We start from the raw sequence: 22,142 nt of genomic DNA on the forward strand, positions 1-22,142 counted from the left end.
CCTCTTCCTCATTTCTCCTTTATTTCTCTCATGGTTTTCCTTGCTGTTTATCAGCCGTACCTTCATCACCTCTGTGGAATGATTGTATTTGTATTCAGTGATATGATCTGATGATCTGACTCTCTTCTTTTCTTCCCTCAGAACAAATACAAAGACCAGTATGAGAAGATGAAGCACAGGTACACCGCCATCGCTGACACACCTCTGCTGATCCGTGCCAAGAAATCCTACCTCCAGTCCAGTGATGTGAGTACGCTCGTTGGCTAACCTTCATAGCAAACTATAATATTTATATCACTGGTCGGTGTTGTTCAACGCAGTAATCTATCAAATTTGTAGTTAAACTTGTATTACTCCACCAGAAGAAACTACTCATTAAACTAAGAGCTTCATGAGCTGATGGAGAATTTGTGTTGCCTACAATAGTCTGAATATTGTTTCATGAACTTTCAACCACACCACAAAATACTACCGGTACAAATCAGTGCAAAAGAGAATCTGATTTCTCAGTAAAATATTTTGTGAAAGTCTGACAATCTTTAGTCTCTCATCTTGCAGAAGGAACCACATTTTAACTGCCGCTTAGAGGTCTAGTTGTTTTTCTTTGATATGTAGGCAAGAATATTTTGCATGTGAAATTATGAAATTATGAATATTATTATTATTATTATTATATATAATATTAATAATAATAATAATAATAATTACAGTAGTATTATTACTATTATTATTATGTTTTAGTCATATAATTTATTTATTTTTGTAATTACTATTGTTTTACTTTTATTTTATATATTTTATTTATTTTATTGTGTTGTATTTTTAATTATTTTTATTTTATGTATTCATATATTTTATTTATTTTATTGTGTTGTATCTTTAATTATTTTTATTTTATTTATTTATATATTTTATTTATTTTATTGTGTTGTATTTTTAATTATTTTATTTTATTTATTCATATATTTTATTTATTTTATTGTGTTCTATTTTTAATTATTTCTATTTTATTTATTTGTTTATTTATTTAACTATTTATTTAAAAAAAATTGTATTGTGTTTTTTTAATGTAATTTATTTGTTTTTCTTATGTCTTTTGACATTACATGTGTGTTATATGGAAGAGAAGCATGGTGAGACCATGCTTTGTGATCTTTTAAAATGACACCTCACAATAAAAACATTTGAAATAACAAATCAGTTCAAAAAAATATGGCTTTTGTGTTGATGAAAATCTTTTTTGTTCTTCATGTGTGCAGCTGCGTTACAAAGAGACCTTTGAGCTCTCTAAGGGCCACTACCACACAGTCAAGGACGCTCTGGACATCACCTACCACCGCAGGGTCACTGATGACATCAGCGAGGTCAGATATTGAAACTGATTATATGTTGTGAATGTCTCTGCACACTTTTATTAAGATAATTATAACAAAAAAATAAGATCATTTTAAATTTGAGCTCTGTTTTTTTCTGTACCTCTCAGGTTAAATACAGGGAGAAGTACATCAACTCTCTCGGGACGTGGAAGTCCATCCCCGACCGTCCCGAGTTCTTCTTTAGCAGAATTGCTGGCGATAACATCAGCACCGTGAGTCACGAACCCTACGTTAAATATATTACAGTAGACAGAAGGGCATATGGTATCATTGATATTTGAATTAAATCCTCTTTTTATGTCCCTCTTTAGGTGAAGTACAAGGAGGACCTGGAGTGGCTGAAGGGTATCGGCTGCTTTGTGTGGGACACACCTGAGCTGGTGCAGGCTGAGAAGAACAAGACGCTGTACAGTGAGGTGACGGATCTATGTAGTTCACAAAATGTTTATTTCATACTACAGAAAATACCAAATTCATGTTACAAGTATGTTTTTTATTGTACTATATAAAAGGATCTTTAGTGGAGCGTTCTATTTCTCTGCATGTTCCTAATAGCAGTTTCATTTCTTGATAACAGAGACTGTACAAATCCTCCTTTGAGAAGAACAGAGGAAACTTCAAGTACACCGCCGACACGCCGTTCTTCCAGGCCGCCAAGTATGCCTCCACCCTCATCAACGAGGTGAGTCCCTCCATTCTTTAACCCAAAACATTTACATTTATTTTTATAGCAAAAAATATTGTTTTAATGACTTTGTCAAAAGGACACTTTAATCACATTTCTCTGTCTCTGTGCATCTCTGTTGGACTCTCAGCTCGGAGGTAAAAGAGTGTGAATTCGTAGTATTATTATTATTGACTATAATGTTTATGACCTGCTCTTTTTATGATAATACCAAGTGTATAAAATGTGTTCTTCATATCAACTTGTTTCAGTGGTGGAGGAAGTACTCAGATCCTTTACATTCTGTAGATAGATGTACTTTATTGATACCTAAATGATTGTGTTACAGCAGTAGGAAGAATAAATACACAGTAAATATATATATCAACACATACTGTATCTATAGAATACACAATACAAAGATTATAATAGATTACGCTATAAATATACCAAACTACTACAATTAACATATAGAACATAAACATAGGATACTATATACATTAGCAAAGTGTGCAAATGTGTCTTTTTTTAAATAAAATTAAATGAGGTACAGTGAGAGTGTAACTTACCTCTCCTTAAATAGAAATAAAAATACTCCATTACAAGTAAAAGTCCTAAATTCAAAAATGTGAAAAAATGTCCGAAAAAAAAAGATCTGAAAAAAAAGATCTGAAAAATTTCAGACAAAAAAAGTCTGGAAAAAGAAGATCTGAAAAATGTCCAAAAAAAAAGATCTGAAAAAAAAGATCTGAAAAATTTCAGACAAAAAAAGTCTGAAAAAAAGATCTGAAAAAAAAGATCTGAAAAATTTCAGACAAAAAAAGTCTGAAAAAAAGATCTGAAAAAAAGATCTGAAAAAAAGATCTGAAAAAAAGCTCTGAAAAATTTCGGACAAAAAAAGTCTGAAAAAAAAGATCTGAAAAATTTCGGATAAAAAAAGTCTGGAAAAAAAAGATCTGAAAAAAGTCCGAAAAAAAAGATCTGAAAAAAAAAGATCTGAAAAAAAAGATCTGAAAAATTTCGGACAAAAAAAGTCTGAAAAAAAAGATCTGAAAAATGTCTGAAAAAAATGTCTGAAAAAATGTTCCGAAAAAAAGATCTAAAAAAATGTCTGAAGAAAAGATCTGAAAAATGTCCGAAAAAAAAGTCAGAAAAAATGTCAGAAAAAAAGATCTGAAAAATGTCGGACAAAAAAAGACTGAAAAAAAAGATCTGAAAAATGTCCGAAAAAAAAGATCTGAAAAAAAGATCTAAAAAAATGTCCGAAAAAAAAGATCTGAAAAAAAAGCTCTGAAAAATGTCGTACTTAAATGTACTTTACAGTTAAAAAAGATTACTTCCAAATTTGGACATTACTCAGGATATAAAGTAAAATTAGACAAAGGCGATGAATATAGAAAACACGATGTTGCAGCAGTCTATAATAATTAGAAGTGTCAATAACAATAGGGACAGGTGGACATCGCTTCCTTTGTCCTTACTAGGATGCACAGAGAGCATCCAGATGAATGTACTGCCCAGGTTGCTCCACCCAAATGTACTTTACTCCACCACTGACTTGTTTTTAACCGTCCTTTTGTCCCCCTGGAAAAGTCGTGCGTTGTTTTGTGGACGTTTGTCTTTAACCACTTTCTGACGTTCTGAGCAGAGAGCCTACAGAGCTACTTATGAGAAAACCAAGGATAAGTTCACCATCACTACAGATGATCCTACATACTTGCTGGCCAAGGAGAACAGGAAGAATAGCCAGGTAAACGCACCCCCCACGGCCGGCCGGCCTGCCTCCTGGATGCAGGACCTCTCGCACTGGTGCATGAGGTCGTCGACAGACCTGCCGCTGGTCGACGCCACCAACGCTGCCGCATGATAGCTCTTTCAACCTTTCTTTCTCTTTTTCTTTTAGGTCGTTGTAAACAATGCCACTCAAATAGCAGCTGGATTATCTGAGTGAGCAGGACGCTCCTTCATTTGTGCCATCAGAGAGACGGTTTAATCACTCAGTATCAGACTCAGGTTTATTTCACCAAGTATAGACACACAGGGAATTTATGCAGCTCTCTCAATGTTCTTACACAGAATAGAAATAACAGAATAGAAGAATACGATAATGATTAAAACTGCAAGCAGCGATGAACGGGCCCTCGCACATCCACGCAGATTTGACAAAGTACGCTGAAGTTACAACAACTTCCTGTTTCATGGCGAAAGGCACCTTTTTGCCGTCACTCCATGTCACCAATGTTGCATGAAAACGCAAACGTTGGAAAAACTTTTGATCTCAAAGTTCTTCAGATGGTCTTAAACCAAATTTGAAGTAAGTCAAATTAATTCTCTCGTAGGAGTTTGTTAAAGTACGCGGCCTGTAAAACGCTAAAAAAATGGACGAAAATGGGCACATTCAATTCGAAATGGCTGACTCCCTGTTGGATTTTGGATAAACATCCAAGAGGCTTTTTTGTGCGTCTCAATGTGTTATATCTGCCTGCCAAATTTCATACATGTAGGTGAAACCTGAAGGAGGGACTCAGCGAACCATTTTGCAACACCAAAGCCCAAAAATATAAAATGTTCCACCGTGTGTGTGCAAAGTTTAACAACTTTCTGAGCACCTTAAGGCCCCCAAAAATACAATTCATTTTAATAATAATAATGATTCCTACAGTTTCAATAGGACAGGGGTCAGCAACCTGCATCTCTTCAGCTCCTCTCCAGTGGCTCCCTGTGGAGTTTTAAAAATGAAAATGTTTTTTTGTTTACATTTTCATTTTTATTTATCATTGTTGTAGGTCTATGGTACGACGGTACGACGGAGTATTAGGACCACATTGAGGAGAAAAAATAAATCTGAGATTTAGAGAATAAAGTTGTAATATTATAAAGTAGTAATTTTTACGTGTTATTTTCTTTTTTCTCGTAAAGTTATGACTTTATTCTCGTAATTTTACGACTGTTTTTCCTGTAAAATTATGACTTTATTCTCGTTATATTATGACTTTTTTCTTGTAAAATGGCTCTTTTTTTTTAAAGAGTTAAGGTTGCTGACCCCTGTATAGGCCCAATAGGTCCTTCGCCGCCCGACATTGTCGGTGCTCTGGCCGTAGAAATAGAAATAAAATGTCTATATACAAGTCAAGCGTTCTTGACGTTGTAAACAATACAAATAGTGCAAAGAAATAGACACTGGGTGGATATACATGGACTGGATGTGGTTAAAAACAGAAAAAAAAGTACAAGAGAGAGCGCATCACCGAGGCTGCCACTCATTTACCCATGATGCTAATTACATTCATTATCACGCTGATGAAGATGCAGATTTTCTGTCACTCTGAAGGCACAGATGAGGACAAACAGCTCCTTCGTCACACTTGGATCTCCGGAGCTCTTCTCCAGTCCTCCCAGTGTTACTGCTGTTTTTCATGTGTCCTCAACTATGGCATGCTGTCTGTGTGTGTGTGTGGACAGGCGAGGTATAAGTCCAGAGCAAAGGATCTGCTAAAGAGCGGTTGCAATGTGCTACACCGTCCCGACATCCTCACAGCCCTTTACCAGTCCACCATGAGCAGTAAGGTAAACAGTGAACCGTGGTAACGAGCAGAACATGAGGACGAGATGTTAATAACTCATCCTGTAGACCCTCCTTTAAACCACTTTAACTCCTGAAGACATGTTCCACCCTTATCCTTCATGCTCTAATCCCTCCATCCCCTGTTCATTACCCTACATGTCTAATGGATTATAAACCTTTAACTCTAGGGCTGTACCAAATGTTGTATTTTTTTCTAACATTTGACACTTCTATTGAGGTTTTTGAATGAAGCTTCGAATGATTGTTGTCATATTTTTTGTATTAATAAATAAATAAATACAAAATAAATTAAAAAAACAGATGAAAAAGGACATTTGACATAAAAAATATCTAATTAAATGTGACTTTAAAAATAAATATAAAAGAGAAGAAATAGAAATAGCAGATAATACCTCCTAAAGTATAATGTCCTGGGACTCATAGAAATATATTCTATGTTTTACGTAGCACTAGGCATAAGTTGCTTCCACCCTGAAGGGTTTCAACAGACTGTGTTTTATCTCTAATGTTAAATTTGTCGTCATATTTTAGGACGTCTTCACCACAGGTGCAGTTTGCGTTGGTTCAGGAAGCTCACTGAGCCCTCTAGTGGCCTGTAGGGATAAAACACAGAACTAATAATATCGGTTTTTTGTTTACATTTTTATTTATCATTGTTGTAGGTCTATGGTACGACGGTACGACGGAGTATTAGGGCCACATTGAGGAGAAAAATAAATCTGAGATTTAGAGAATAAAGTCGTAATATTATAAAGTAGTAATTTTACGTGTTATTTTCTTTTTTTCTCGCAAAGTTATGACTTTATTCTCGTTATATTACGACTTTTTTCTCGTGAAGTTACGACTTTATTCTCGTTATATTACGACTTTTTTCTCGTGAAGTTATGACTTTATTTTCGTAATATTCTGACTTATTATTAATGATGAATAATATCGACCTTATTGACAGAATAAACAACATGATAAGAAGATAGATTAGTGGTCTTATAATATATTATACAATAACATTGGACGCTCTCGTTCCACGCTGAATGCGTCAAAATGTTTTGCACATTTCCAGAACACGTGTGCCAATTTCTAAATTGCATTTAATTCCCACACGTTTTTTGTTACCCTACTACAGTAAAATGCCAAAGAGACATTTTCACTGTGTTCTCTTGAGTAAAGCTCGTCTTTATTGAAGCCTCAGATTCAGTGAGCGATAGCGTAAGACGGACTGCGACGTGGACACTGCTGACTTTCATGACTGAATGTTGGTAACACGTGTCCTCGTCTTCCTTTTCATTTCCTCTACGTCTCTGCACGTTTCATAAAGCATGTTTTTATAAACTCATGCATGGCACCACTTCACTCATACTGTATTATTTTAACTGTTTCTGACTTTGCTCTTCTATTGTTAGAGAACTATCCAAGAAAAACAAGAAGAGTAAATGAAAAACATTAAAGAATCGAATTGTTTTTACACCTTAGCTTTATTGTGTAATAATGATTTAATGATTTAAAGTCAAATGATCTTCATGTAAATTGACTCAGAGGAGGACATCATTTGAAATGTGACTTCACATGCTATCTACTACATACTCAACATGTGTGCTGTCGTTCAACATACTTTAGTGTGAATAAACAGCAGTATGGATCTTTTGACGCACTGAGCTGCACGTCGTCACTTCTTGAGAGCCTCCTTGCCGGTTAGAGACATGTAACCATGGTAACCTGTGCCAAACCTCATGTGACCAAAACAACATCAAAGTCTGCATTCATTTAAAATCTATATTAACGCCTAGCAAAGTGAAATCTTATACTATAGTGTATTATTGACGTTATAGAGCTGTTCCATCAACGTCTGTTATGAACGTTGTCGTCACTACCTCATTGCATTGTGGGATATTTATGCCGTCATAGTGTCCAGTGTTAAATACTGTAATATTTCAACAGAAATAGTATGCAATTCGCGTACTATTGGTTTCATTCTAAGGTTTCAGACGTATTAAAATATCTCAAGTACAGTTTTAGCGTACTAAATAGCATGTTAGTATGGAATTTGTGTGCATAGTTTCATTTTTTGTTTTTATAAAATAGAGAAAAACTGTAATAATTACCTCATTTGACGATAGATAGTGATTTAACAGACATTTATTTAAATGAAAATCGTCTTTTCTCGAGCTCTCGAACATCTGTTTTCATCAGATCTCATTCATCCCTTTTTCTTGGATAGTTCATGTCTTTATTTAGCTGCATAAATTAGAAACAAGTTGTCAGAATACACATGAATAAAAGCACATGATTACTTATGATGAGTGTTACTAACTTTCTTGTGTTCGTCGTCCTCCATCAGTGGAGGTACAGGGAGCAGTATGAGAAAGCCAAAGACAAGTTCACCTCAGTCCTGGAGACGCCGGAGTACGAGGCCCACAGACGCAGCAAGAAAATCGGCGATGTGAGTTTTTTAATTTCGTTTTTTGTCCAGTGAGTTAAATGGATTCGGTGTCTTTCGAATTTCTGCTGACTCTGTGATGATGATTATTCTTCAGATCATCTACAAGATGGAGCACAACAAGACCAAGGCTAAGGGATACACTTTGCCTTACGACACTCCACATGGGCAGCACATGAAGAGGGTCAAGGACATCACCAGCAATGTGAGTCCCACTCAGACTGGCTGCACTATTATATATACTACAGAGGCAAAGGAAGCCAACATATGAAATACATGTTTCATCTTGCAGCTGAAGTACAGAGAAGTGTATGAGAAGAGCAAAGCCCAGATCAACATGGACCCGGAGGCTCATTCAATCCGTGCTGCCAAGGAGGCCTACAAGAACATCAGCAACGTGAGTGTCTTCAGTGACGCCATCTGTTCATTCTTTATTACAGTTGAATACCTGAAAATATTGATTTCAATATTTGTTTTTTAGCTTACCTACAGGAAGAAGTATGAAGCCACCAAGAACAAGTGGATCTGGACCTCAGACAGACCCGACTTTGTCACCGCTGCCAAGAACTCCCTGCAGCAGAGTGATGTGAGTTGGTGCTTCTTCTTTAAATGTGTGATTTTAACAACATCCAACAGTGATGTTGTAAGAGCAATAACAAAATCAGCATTTATCACCTCAAAAACAAAGACAAAGTCAGGGAAAACTGTCTAAAAAGACCACCAGGCACCTGCAACTTATTCAAAACATCTTCAGACTTTTTTTTCGGATATTTTTCAAATCTTTTGTTTTACACTTTTTTGTCCAACGTTTTCAGATCTTTTTTCCAGACTTTTTTTCGGAAATTTTTTGAATCTTTTGTTTCAGACATTTTTCAGATCTTTTTTTCAGATCTTTTTTTCAGATCTTTTGTTTCAGACTTTCGGACATTTTTTCAGAGAGGGTATAATTACATTTTTTTTCATATTTATTGTCATTATTATCGACCCATCATCTATCTTCTATCTTCGTTCTCAGTGTTTTGGTTAATTTTGTAAAAAGAGTTTAATGAAATCTTGAAGTTACTGTGAGGAACCATGCAGGTTCACCAGAAAAGGGAAGGGAGGCACGGGAGAACCAGAACCAGGACTGAGCGGGGGCAGACTGTCAGACTGTCAGACCCTGCTGCAGTAAAATGAGAGTTTTTTTAAAGGGACTCTGATGCTCGGAAACACTTTGTCCACGAGGACCGCCAAAATCAACACAAAATGAAAGTTCCTCGTATTAACTTTAAGTAAAGAGGTCAAAATGAAACACCAAAGTATATGTTATTATATTTCGTACTACCTCATTAATTCAAGTGTTAATTGTAAAAAGTAATATCATGCCACAGAATTGATTTTAAAGGCTTATTACTTATCTATAAATCTCTTCATGGAGTTGAATACAGCATATGACTGATATAACCCTGCGAGACCTCTCAGATCACTGGGGGGTGGACTGTTAGTGGTGCCCAGGGCAAAATCTAAAAAAGGAAGCGGCTTTTAGTCATTAAAATAAATAATTATGCAGCAAAGCACTGGAATTAACTTCCTGCTGGTCTTAGGAATACCCCCCAACCATTGCAGTTTTTAAATCAATACTGAAAACCTTATCTAACTAAATGTTTTCAAAACATGTAATTATTATTATCATTGTATTATTATTATTATTATTATTATTATTATTATTATTATTATTATTATTATTATTATCATTGTATTATTATTATTATTATTAGCATCATTGTATTATTATTATTATTATTATTATCATTGTATTATTATTATTATTATTATCATTATTATTATTTAATACAAGCATTTATTATTTTTTCCTTTATTTATATTATTTTATCGTATTTTGTATTTATTTATTTTATTTATTTATATATTTGAAATTATTTTGTATTTGTTTTTAATTCTTTTACCTTTTTTAATGTTATTTATATATAGATCTATATCTTTTGTTTTGCTCATTTGAAACTCTATTGTCTTAACTCTGTATTATGTTGTTTTAACTTCTCTTTCCAGCATCTTGAACCTGCCTCTGTGTATGAAAACTTAATGCTTTATAAATAAAACTACTTTATTTATTATTATTTGTTTTATTATTATTATTTGTACTACTTTGCTTTGTTCTAATTGTGCTCCCGTTGTTTCACCCGCAGGTTGAGTACAAGTACGACAAAGAGATGATGAAGGGCTGCGTGATGTCCGTAGTTGATGATAAGTTGACCCTGCTGGCGATGAAAAATAACATAATGGCCAGCGAGGTAAGTTTCTCCACGTCTTTATTACCTTCTCTATGATTAAATGAAAAATTACTGCAGGGCAGAGAGCTTCATAATTGGATGTTTAACATGTTGTAAACTAATATTTTTTGCTGCTCTCCAGGTGAAGTACAAAGAGAAGTATGAGAAGGCAAAGGGCCACTACATGCCCGTCAGTGACACTCCTCAAATCCTGCATGCCCAGGCCGTGCGCACTCTGGTGTCAGAGGTGAGTTTCATTCAGTAAAAAGTCAACATTACTTATGTTAAGAATAAGATATATTACTCTAAACAGCTGTGACTTTAACTATGCATGTTTTTATACATTTCCATCCTCAGAGCAAATACAAGGCGGCCAGTAAGAAGGACATGCAGTCGGGCTCGTTCACCACCCTGCCCGAGACGCGTGACACCGCCCACAGCAAGGAGTGCAACAAGCTCGTCAGCGGGGTACAACCGTCTCACCTTTATTCTACCAAAAAAGAGCTCATAATCCTGGACTATTTTTGTGTGTAAGGCTGCAACTTGACTTTCCTTTTCCTTCTTTTACAGAAATTGTACAAAGCGAAGTTTGAGAAGGAAAAGGGCAAGTCGATATATAACCACATGATTACTCCACCTGATGTTCAGCACGCCATGGGAGTGGCCAAGAATCAGAGCAACGTGAGTCATCTCCTAATCATAAAACAACATTTTATTTATAGCATACAATCTCCACATTGGTGCATACTAGTGTTCTGCTTTTCTGCCCCTCAGGTTGCCTACAAGAAGGACGCCAAAGCCAACCTCCACTACACTTCTGTAGTCGACCGTCCCGACATTAAGAAGGCTACCCAGGCTGCCAAGCTCATCAGTGAGGTAATCAGCAAGTAGATGCATAAAACCTGCAGGATAAAGACTAAAACCTGCAGGATAAAGACTAAAACCTGCAGAAATATGCAAAATCTCAGTGTGCATAAGCCTGATTACCACTCCCACAGTTAGCCATGAATACATGTAGACTCATTTAAGAAATATTGCAAAGGTACGGCCGCTCCTATCCCAACAAGATGCCAAAAAACTCAAGTAGATTAGATTACTGTTATTCCCTCATTGACAAACTAAAGGTATTTTATTTGTTTACAAGGCTCTTAATGGTTTGGGATCAGCCTATATTACTAACTGTTTATCGTTTTATAATCATTCACGGCCTCTTAAATCCTCTGCTGCCGTTTATTTTAAATACAAACTATCACACAAATAAGAAAATCGACAGCTCAGTCTTTAATGCACCAAAACCAAGACTATAAGAGACATTTCATAAACAGCAATTAAAAACGTATTTATTCAGCGTTGCCTTAAACTAGTTTCATACTTATCTTTTTGATTTCTTGGTTTTTATCGTTGCAGTATTTTTCACGTTTTAATCGTCTGTTTTTATTTATTCTTTTTATTTTCTTTGCTTCTTCTTTATGAAAGGTGCTGTATAAATAATGTTTATTATTATTATTATTATTTTGAATCCGATATTTGTTTACAAATATAAAACACAAATAAAAGCCTAATAAAGCCCCATTTTTTTTTTAAGAAAATGATTGAAAAGTTGTTGTTCCATCAACACTATTGAAAAATGACCTCATACTGTGCACCAACAAACAACAATGATGACTAAAGCTGCCTTCACACGACATGCTCTTTACTCACTGCGAGGTACTGCAGGGCGCAGAGCATTGCAGACGATGCAGCGGGTAAAATATGTCACCAAAAAGAGCAACAACAACATTTGCAGCTGTTCTCATGAAATAATAATAATAATAATAAATTAAATTTATGTAGCACACTTTAAAAACAAGGGCAATCACAGACAACTTTGAGATAATTTACACAAGAAACATATGATTAAAAGCGTCAAAATAAGACGGATAAAATTATAGACAAAAAACTTCCTGACATAAATTAAAAGCAGCTAAAAACACTATGAAATCATAGTGATTATAAAACCTTAGGGGAAAGCTGAGAGGAACAGGTGAGTTTTAAGATTAGATTTAAAAAAGTGAGTCTGAGGCCCCACAGACGTGGCCCCAGCGACAAGAAAGCACGATCCTCCACGGTTGCCAGCTTAGTCCGTGACACGGTGACCTGAGTGTCCGGGTTGAGGACTGAGGAGTGAGGAGCTCCTGTAGGTAGGTGTGACTGGTGCAGTTAATTGCTTCATTGGATGCGCTTTGAAAGGTCAGCGGCAGCCGGGGTCAAAAGTGAAATCATTTTAACTGTGAGCGCAGCGCTCGGTGGCACAGAGCGGTTTTACCGCTGGTCATAGACAGTCAGGACCACCGCTTTAGTTTGTATATGGTCCACTAATTCTTGTTTCGGTCTTGTCTCCATCAGATCGGCTACCGTGAGAAGGCCCGCGAGGAGGCCAGCCGTGGAGGTTCTCTGATCCACCGCCCGGACATCCGTCTGGCCACCGAGGTGTCCAAGCTGAACAGCCAGGTACACCAAACCTAATCAACCTATCTGTCTCCTGATATAGTTAACACCTCCTAGAAGGTGTTTCCTTTATTTATCATACGAGAAGGCCGGAATCAGTCCATTCAGCAAACCAGCAAAGATCTTCTGTGTGTCTGGGTATCATTGTCGGATCAGCCTCCATAAGCTAATATTAGCAGACTAGTGATGCTGTAGTAGACGCTGAGTCCTGTAGGCCTAACGATTCAACTAGCAGCTCTTCCATAGCGCTTCCCCCTGCCACCCTGTGTTATAATCCATGTCTTAATCTGTCATCCCTGAAAGTACATTTACATGTTTAACTGCTCATATCATTGCCCCCCCCATCCTTAAACCTGCTCCTCCTCCTCCTCTCCATCCTTCTGTAACTTTACTCCTCTTACTCCTCATCATCTCTCTCCTCTTCCATAAGTCTGTGTGTTCTCATCCCTCCATCTCACTGCGCTTTGTAGGTGGAGGCCAAGCCCTCCCTCCATGGAGCATCTTCCTATGATACCCTCCAGATGCGCCACATTAAGAAAATGAGTGCCGTGACTAGTGATGTAAGGAGGTGCACGCCCTGAAGCTGAAGGGCTGCTACTACATGTCTGTCTTTTCTGCTCACCTCTCATCCATCTATCGACTGACTGTTGATTTCTGTCTTCCTGACAAGCTGTCGCTCATTGTTGCATTTCTGCATTTGTTGCACTGGTACCATTTTTTATATATATATATATATATATGCTATAATTTTCCCACTTTTCTCCCGAGTCACTCAGTCAATGTTGAGGAATGCATGATGTGTTTATCCAGTAGTACTTCCTTTTTGATTTGAACACTAGAGGGCGGTGTAGGCTGTCTTAAATATTAGTACAAATTAACAGATTAATTCATTATTACTGCTGGATTTACACATGTTTATTCTAAGACACTTTTTAAGGATATGTATTTGTCTCTTTAAAGCTGAGTGATCTGACAGACCAATCCTCTGAAACCACAGCCACACTGCGTCGACCTCTTCCATATATACTTTTTATATTATATATGAAGTTCATGTTGTATTTATGTCGATCACAGAATGCTGAATTAGGCTCCGTTCACACTTAGCACTAAAAATGCATCAGATTAGAGGCTGGCAGCTCACAGATTATCACTCGTTTGAGATGCGCTCTAATGTCAAGTGTGAACTGCAGCTGGATCCAAACACAAACATCTGGATGCAAGACACTATAGGTCTGAACAGCGTCTCCACAGCTGACCTGTTTGGTTTGATTGAGAAGAATCTGATCTGGTTGCTTTAAGACATTTCTGGAGCTGTTGGTGATAAAAACAGAATGAGCTGTTTAAAGCTGCAGTACAGACCTTCATTTATATGTAATAGTCCTGAACTCTAGCTTTAAAAATTAAGAATAAATTACAAAATAGAGCAGTGGTTCTCAAATGTTTTACACCATGTACCAAATATTTGACTCTTCAAAGTACCACCATTATGACCAGGAGGTGGGCAATTATTTTTCCTGTGGGGCCACATGAGAAACCCAGATTGTTGCCGGAGGCCAAACAAATTCTGTCAGACGTACCCTCTATTTTATCACTACATTCATTTATAGAAAACTTACTGCACTCTTATTTTTCAGCTTTTTTTATACTGAAAATCACTCCAAACAGCAGATTATTAAAGGGACTGTTTGTAACTTTCTAAGCGTATAAATGTACCGGGTCGGGACACATGTGCGTTCGCATATGCGCGCTCGCGTGTGGCCGGCGTCCCCGCTCCTCTGCCTGCTTGCCTTCACTCAGACCGCGCGCGCATTCTCGTGTACTCGCTCCACCTCTAGACGTGAACGCGCGCTCACTCCACACTGCAGAAGAGTTAGTTTAGCTCTGAGAATATCTAGTGAATGTACAGTGGACGTTTGTGCAGAAATAACTGCTGCAGCTCCTCCAGACCAACAGAGGTTTCCCGTGTCTTGTGAAGTGACGGGGCTCTGCAGAGAGAAACCTTGTCGTCTCGTTATCTACCGGGTGCCAGTATCTCCCTGTTCACTCCGGCTGCGGGCGGAGGGAGACGAGTTTCTCGCTGCGGAGCCCCGCTGCCTCAGCCTGCGCTGAGGCAGGAGAAGCAAACACAGTATCAGCATTGATTCATGGAGAGACCTTCGTCTGGTCAGCTAACATTACTGCCAAGCAGCTGAAATATAGAGTGATATTGTGCTTTCAGCTGACGTGTGTCGCCTCACTGTTTTGAGCGATGCTTGTTCATGTCTATGTAGAGCGAGCACAAGCACGAGCCCGACGCTGACTTTCGTTGATTTCACGGTCACAGGTGTCGCTGTTAAGAAGCATTTCTGAAAGTTACAAATAGTCCCTTTAACAGAACAGAGAATCCCCCAGCATGCCACAATATAAAAACATGACCTGCAGGTCCTAAAAGCAGGGAGGGTAGCCTACTGTACACAGTACTGTACTGTACTTTGGTATTGTCATCTATAGTGGTTGTTTGCATAAAAACACACAATTCTAATGATTATGATTATTTAAATATTTGCTTTGATTAAAATAATCTTGGTAAGCTGCTTAGAGCTGGTGTTAGGAAGTTAAACAGGTCATAATAATTCTCTCTAATATCTATTTTATGCGATGCTGTTGAGCGCTTTTTTTTTTCTTTTCACCGTGTCTCTGGTCCAAAACAAACTGAAACATTAAACAGCGTGCGTCATTGTGCAGCTTAACTGTCAGAAAGCATCAATAAGAGGAATCGATAGCCTGAGATTCCTCCGCGTACCACTATAGAGAGCACGCGTACCACCAGTGGTACGTGAACCATAGTTTGAGAACCACTGAAATAGAGGATTTTTCTTCTCAAGCCTGGAACCAAACAGCCGATGTGAACACAACCACAGAGACCGTCTTGCCCTCGAAGACTAGTTAGCGCTGAATGAAAAGAGGAAATAAACTGATGCATGAGAAAATCACGTCTATAGGATACAGTTGTTTTTTCTTGTATAACAAGGGATGCAAACTTAATTTGACTGTTAATAATGAAAATCATACATGTGCAAAGTATTTACACAAACATATCATGAGGAATCCCTTTTTATACACGATTTTAAAAAAGCATTTTGTTGTCCTTTAAATGTTTCCAGTGGGATGGAGGCTGTAAATCTTCCACTAGTTTCTGCAACCACTTAAAGCTAACTCTCACATATGTATATCCCCATCCCAACAGCTGAAGTACAAGGAGAAGTTTGACAAGGAGATGAAGGGAAAGAAACCACAGTATGACCTGAAGACCAGTAAGATTTACCAGACGTTGAAGGACGCCAATGTGTTGGCTAGCGAGGTAGGTGCTCCCATCATTCAGATAACGATTCCTCACAAACCTAATAAACCCTTAAAGACTAAAACCAACTAACTACTACATTATCAAGTAGCAAGAATTTACTTATTAGTAAAGTAAGTAGAGATTGTTATTAGGGCTGTCAATCAATTGCAATATTTAATCAAGATTAATCGCATGATTTATCTGTTCTAAATGAACCTTAAAGGGAGATTTATCAAGTATTTAATCCTCTTATCAACATGGGAGTGGACAAATATGCTGCTTTATGCAAATGTGTGTATATATTTATTATTGTAAATCAATTAACAACACAAAACAATGACAGATATTGATCCAGAAACCCTCACAGGTACTGCATTTAGCATAAAACTATATGCTCACATCATAACATGTCAAACTGCAGCCCAACAGGCAACAACAGCTGTCAGTGTGTCAGTGTGCTGACTTGACTATGACTTGCCCCAAACTGCATGTGATTATCATAAAGTGGGCATGTCTGTAAAGGGGAGACTCGTGGGTACCCATAGAACCCATTTACATTCACTGATCTGGAGGTCAGAGGTCAAGGGACCCCTTTGAAAATGGACATGACAGTTTTTCTCTCGCCAAAATGTAGTGTAAGTTTGGAGCGTTATTTAACCTCCTTCATGACCAGCTAGTCTGACATGGTTGGTACCGATGGATTCATCAGGTTTTATAGTTTCATATGATGCCAGTATCTTCACTCTACCTTTAAAACTGAGCCCTCTACAACCTACAAGTTGCATTAATGCGTTAAAGAAATTAGTGGCGTTAAAACAAATTTGCGTTTCTATTGCGTTAACTTTGACAGCCCTAATTATTAGTTTATAAATCTATAATAAAACCTCAGGAAATATCCATATATCAATTATAAAGATTGTGAGACGTGTTCATTTCTAATGATTGTGTGTGTGTGTCTGCTAACACCACCTACAGGTTAAGTACAAGGGAGACCTGAAGAAGCTCCACAAGCCTGTGACTGACATGGCGGAGTCTCTGTCCATGCAGCACAGCCTGAGCACCAGCAGACTGTCCAGCAGCGTAAGACATCATCATCATCATCATCATCATCTTCATCATCCTTTAACATTCTCACATTCACACCCAGGGAGCTGCTGGGAGTCAGTCCACTTTCAGAGCGCTGTAATGTGTCTGAACTCAGTGTTTCCGTCACCACATTAACAATCAACATGCAGGTTATTCCCCACTTCATGGGTTTATAATGAACTAAAGCTCCATCATCCACACATCCATTATCCTGTGACCTCATCTGGTAGTGATCCTTACCCTTCTCACGCTTGACCTTTTCCCCTTGACCTTCCCATATCATCGCCTTCTATAACTCCTTCACAGTTTGATTTATTTCCTTCTGTAGTTCGAACATGTAACAAGAAACTCCCCGCTTCTCCTTTGATTTTAGATCATTTTTCATACTATTTTAAACGACCATTTCTAATTTTCCGCTCATTGTTTTTTGTCAGCATGTCATATTTTTTGACATTGCTAAGAGCTGTTTTCTACGACGGCGTATTACGGTCGCTTTAGGTTAAAATACATAAGTTACGCAACCGGGGGTGGGGGGTAATATTCAAAGAAGAAACTCAGAATTGCAGAATAGATTTATGAGAAAAAAAGTTTGATGTTCTCTGATAATAAAATCGTAAATTTACAGGAAAGAAAACTTGGATATTCTTTGATATCAAAATTGTAAATTAATAATATTTTCTAAGATTATAGTGGTTGATTTATGAGAAAAAGTGGATATTCTCTTATATTAAAATCGTAAATTTAAAGGAAAGAAAACTCTGATATTCTCTGAGATTAAAATCATAAAGTAATGAGAAAGAAAGTTTGATATTCTCTAATATTAAAATTGTAAATTTACAAGAAAAAAAACTTATTAAAACTTATAAAAATATTGAAATTGTAAATTAATACTATTTTCTGAGATTACATTGGTAAATTTACAAGAACAAACACAAATTTGTAAGAAAAAAAACTAACAAATTTACGAGAAAAAACTCAAATCAGTCTCTTTAATCTCAAAATTTCAGATTTTTTTCTCGCAAATTTATAACTTTATAATCTCAGAGATCATTTAAATTATTTTATCATAAATCTGAAACATTTTTTTTTGTATAAATATACCACTTTAATATCGGAAATTCTGAGTTTTTTCTCGGAATATAACCCCCATCCCCCCGTAATTGAATTTATTGATTTTTTTTACCTTCAATGGCCCTAACACGCCGTCGTACTAATACGCCATCGTAGTAATCATAATGATGTTACTATTTTTGTTTCTGTCATAAAATATGAGACTTAATTGTATACTATGTAATGGATGGGAGTGAACTCCAGAAAGACGTTTTGCTGTACTGAGCTTTCTCACTTGACTGGGAATTCCCCCGTAGTACTGCTACAAGAAGAAATTTGAGGAGAGTAAAGGTCACTACCTTATGATTCCCGACACACCAGAACAGCTCCATCACAAGGAGGCCTCTGAACTTCAGAGCAACGTAAGTGAAACAGACTCTGGGGGCCAACACACCGCTGTGGGTTCCCACTTTCACATCACTTCATTTACTGCACGTACAGGAGGGTGGGGTTGCATTAGTTTGTTAATAATTGAAGTTGGGGATAACTTTTTGGGTTGTAAATGAACTCTAAGTTAACTCCGGTACAATACATCAAATGGTAATATTAATATTCAACATGGTCCCTTACACATAAAATAAATATATAAGTAAAGGATTTCAAATGGATCACAAAAAACTGCAACTGAACTAAGATTATTTCCCAATAAAAAATGTTTTTATTTAATATTAATTCATAGCACTAGAAGCTTTAAAGGCCTATTTTACGCACCAAGTGAGTTTTTTTCATTTGATTAATTTGCATATCTATATATTTTTTCAAACTGTTGTTTTTGTCATGAACACTTTCACACAGAATGTGAATATTATGCAGCGGAACAAGATCAATATTCGGAGCTTTCGCACCGTGAATAAAAGCAACAACCAATCGCGTTGTGCAGAACGGGTTGAGTTGCGTCTAAGCTTACTTAAAGGGACTGTTTGTAACTTTTTAAGCGTATAAATGTACCGGGTCGGGACACATGCGCGCTCGCGTGTGGCCGGCGTCCTCGCTCCTCTGCTTGCCTGCCTGCCTTCACTCAGACAGCGCGCGTTCTCGCGTACTCGTTCCACCTCTAGACGTGAACGCGCGCTCACTCCACACTGCAGAAGAGTTAGTTTAGCTCTGAGAATATCTAGTGAATGTTCAGTGGACGTTTGTGCAGAAATAACTGCTGCAGCTCCTCCAGACCAACAGAGGTTTCCCGTGTCTTGTGAAGTGACGGGGCTCTGCAGAGAGAAACGTTATCGTCTCGTTACCGACCGGGTGCCGGTGTCTCCCTGTTCACTCCGGCTGCAGGCGGAGGAGACGAGTTTCTCGCTGCAGAGCCCCGCTGCTGAAGCCTGCGCTGAGGCAGGAGAAGCAAACACAGTATCAGCAGTGATTCATGGAGAGACCTTGGTCTGGTCAGCTAACATTACTGCCAAGCAGCTGAAATATAGAGTGATATTGTGCTTTTAGCTGACGTGTGTCTCCTCACGCTACATTACTGTTTACACCTCTGTGTACATATATTACTTTTCCTCATGCATATACACACTACTAATAACAAATAAAAGACCTTGAGTTGTGTAATTTCATCACAGTGACCACCAAGCGTGTATCTATATTTGAATACATTATCATGATGAGATAAGGCAGTGCAGACGTTTCCAATATTGATGCTTTCTGTGATGGATTACACAACTCAAACATGTCTTAATTAGATTCACCTTGCGTACTGAAATGAATAAAAACCAGCATTTTGATATTTGTCAAACTGACGTTACATTTCTGTGTGTGCCGTCCAGGTGAAGTACAAGGAGAAGTATGAGAAGGAGAAGGGTAAAGCCATGCTGGACTTCGAGACACCCACGTATGTGACGAATAAGGAGGCCCAGCACATGCAGAGCCAGGTAAATAAAAACCTGTCTGTCTCCTCTCGGTGGTTAAAATCACTACAACACACTCTCCATCACAAGCCTCAGTCTGAAGACTCTTCAGTGCCTGCTACTGTATATATTAACCTGTATTGTAGTTATATATTTATATGCTTCAGCTTGTTGGATGTCCAGCTATTGTTTATATTAGAATGTTCCTGAAACCTTTTACACTCCCTTTAATGCCAGTTTATTAAAACAAGACTGTGTTTCGGTGCTTGTTAGTTACAACATCTTGGAAAGTGTTGATTAATTTAAATTATTTTTTTCTTAACTAGCAATAAACTGGTAGAAGGCAGTGTAAAATGTGTAAAAACGCCTTGTTGTTGTTTCCTAATGCTGTGTATATTATACGTTCAGACTGCTTAATCTTACTCCCGTGATGCAGGAACGGTAAAAGGTAAAGTATGTGTTTGTCTCAGTCTGTTGAACATTCCTATGGAGCCTGGATGATAGAGATTTACAGTGTTTAATTATAATTAGGGCTGTCAATTGAATAAAATAGTTAATCACGATTAATCACACATTTTTTATCTGTTCAAAATGTACCTTAAAGGGAGATTTGTCAAGTTTTAATACATGTGATTATCATAAAGTGGGCATGTCTGGAAAGGGGAGACTCGTGGGTACCCATAGAACCCATTTACATTCACTGATCTGGAGGTCAGAGGTCAAGGGACCCCTTTGAAAATGGACATGACCGTTTTTCCTCGCCAAACTTTAGAGTAAGTTTGGAGAGTTATTTAACCTCCTTCATGACCAGCTAGTCTGACATGGCTGGTACCGATGGATTCATCAGGTTTTTGTAGTTTCATATGATATCAGTATTGGACTTTTCTTCTGCCTTTCTTTTGGACATTTTCCGTACTTTAAAAAAAAAAAAATTCAGACATTTTTTGGACATTTTTTTCAAACTTTTTAAAAACCCCTTTTAGACATTTTTTGGACACTTTCAGGACATTTTTTGGAAATTTTTTCAGACTGTCTTGGACATTTTTCTTACATTTTCAGGACATTTTGGGACTTTTTAATGAGCATTTTTTCAGACTTTTTTCAGATGATTTTTTGAATTTTTTTGGTCATTTTCAGGACTTTTTTGGACATTTTTTCTGCCATTTTTTCAGACATGTTTTTGGACAATTTTTGGACATTTTCACAATTTTTTGGGACATTTTTCAGACTTTCTTGGGACTATTTTCCGGCCATTTTTTTCAGACTTTTTTCAGACATTTTTTGGGACAAAAACCCTCACACATTCACATATCTGGAGGTCAGAGGTCAAGGGAATTTTGAAAATGGCCATGCCAGTTTTTCCTCGCCAAACTTTAGTATAACTTTGGAGCGTTATTTAACCTCCTTCATGACAAGCTAGTATGACATGGTTGGTACCGATGGATTCATCAGGTTCTCTAGTTTCATATGATACCAGTATCTTCACTCTAACTTTAAAACTGAGCCGCTACAACCTAAAAATCTGCATTAACGCGTAAAAAAAATTAGTGGCGTTAACTTTGACAGCCCTAATTATAATCAGGTAATACATTTATGTTGATTATCATTATTCTGGTGATGAACTCCAGACTTTTCTAACAATAAACAACTCATACAAATGCACAAGTACGTCACATTTAAAGCCTGGAAACACAGCGTCGTCACGAGGAGAACGAGGTAACTGCTGCATTGTGAACCAGCGCTGCTTGCATGTGGTTATTTGAGCTCTTGTCTGTCTGTCTGTCCTATGTCTTGTCTTTGCGGCCAATAGAAAGACTATAAGAAGGACTTTGAGGATCACATGAGGGGCAAGAACCTCTCAGGCTTGGAGGTCACCCCCGCCATGTTACATGTCAGACACGCCACCAAAATAGCCAGTGAGGTAACTAAAAGGACGATTTTATCCCCGACCCCTATT

At 37.4% G+C, this 22,142-nt stretch overlaps 1 protein-coding gene across 45 annotated transcripts in view; it reads left to right on the forward strand.

Moving 5' to 3' along the window:
- The window catches only part of neb (nebulin), a 108,739-nt gene that overhangs the window by 66,407 nt on the left and 20,190 nt on the right, over positions 1 to 22,142 (forward strand). For 35 of the 45 annotated variants that reach the window (XM_037789705.1, XM_037789714.1, XM_037789717.1 and 32 more), the window contains 22 exons: positions 142 to 246; positions 1,260 to 1,364; positions 1,484 to 1,588; positions 1,688 to 1,792; positions 1,954 to 2,058; positions 5,503 to 5,607; positions 7,962 to 8,063; positions 8,158 to 8,265; positions 8,353 to 8,457; positions 8,542 to 8,646; positions 10,247 to 10,351; positions 10,473 to 10,577; positions 10,688 to 10,798; positions 10,901 to 11,011; positions 11,105 to 11,206; positions 12,716 to 12,820; positions 13,288 to 13,377; positions 16,044 to 16,157; positions 17,115 to 17,219; positions 18,593 to 18,697; positions 20,105 to 20,209; positions 21,996 to 22,106. In XM_037789705.1, coding sequence (XP_037645633.1) covers positions 142 to 246; positions 1,260 to 1,364; positions 1,484 to 1,588; positions 1,688 to 1,792; positions 1,954 to 2,058; positions 5,503 to 5,607; positions 7,962 to 8,063; positions 8,158 to 8,265; positions 8,353 to 8,457; positions 8,542 to 8,646; positions 10,247 to 10,351; positions 10,473 to 10,577; positions 10,688 to 10,798; positions 10,901 to 11,011; positions 11,105 to 11,206; positions 12,716 to 12,820; positions 13,288 to 13,377; positions 16,044 to 16,157; positions 17,115 to 17,219; positions 18,593 to 18,697; positions 20,105 to 20,209; positions 21,996 to 22,106 — 2,319 coding nt within the window. Of the gene's footprint in view, positions 1 to 141; positions 247 to 1,259; positions 1,365 to 1,483; positions 1,589 to 1,687; positions 1,793 to 1,953; positions 2,059 to 3,688; positions 3,791 to 5,502; positions 5,608 to 7,961; positions 8,064 to 8,157; positions 8,266 to 8,352; positions 8,458 to 8,541; positions 8,647 to 10,246; positions 10,352 to 10,472; positions 10,578 to 10,687; positions 10,799 to 10,900; positions 11,012 to 11,104; positions 11,207 to 12,715; positions 12,821 to 13,287; positions 13,378 to 16,043; positions 16,158 to 17,114; positions 17,220 to 18,592; positions 18,698 to 20,104; positions 20,210 to 21,995; positions 22,107 to 22,142 lie in introns of all 45 variants that reach the window. The other 10 variants (XM_037789711.1, XM_037789753.1, XM_037789716.1 and 7 more) reach the window with 7 other exon arrangements.

This window comes from Sebastes umbrosus, chromosome 13 (assembly GCF_015220745.1).
Source record: "Sebastes umbrosus isolate fSebUmb1 chromosome 13, fSebUmb1.pri, whole genome shotgun sequence".
NCBI lineage: Eukaryota > Metazoa > Chordata > Actinopteri > Perciformes > Sebastidae > Sebastes > Sebastes umbrosus.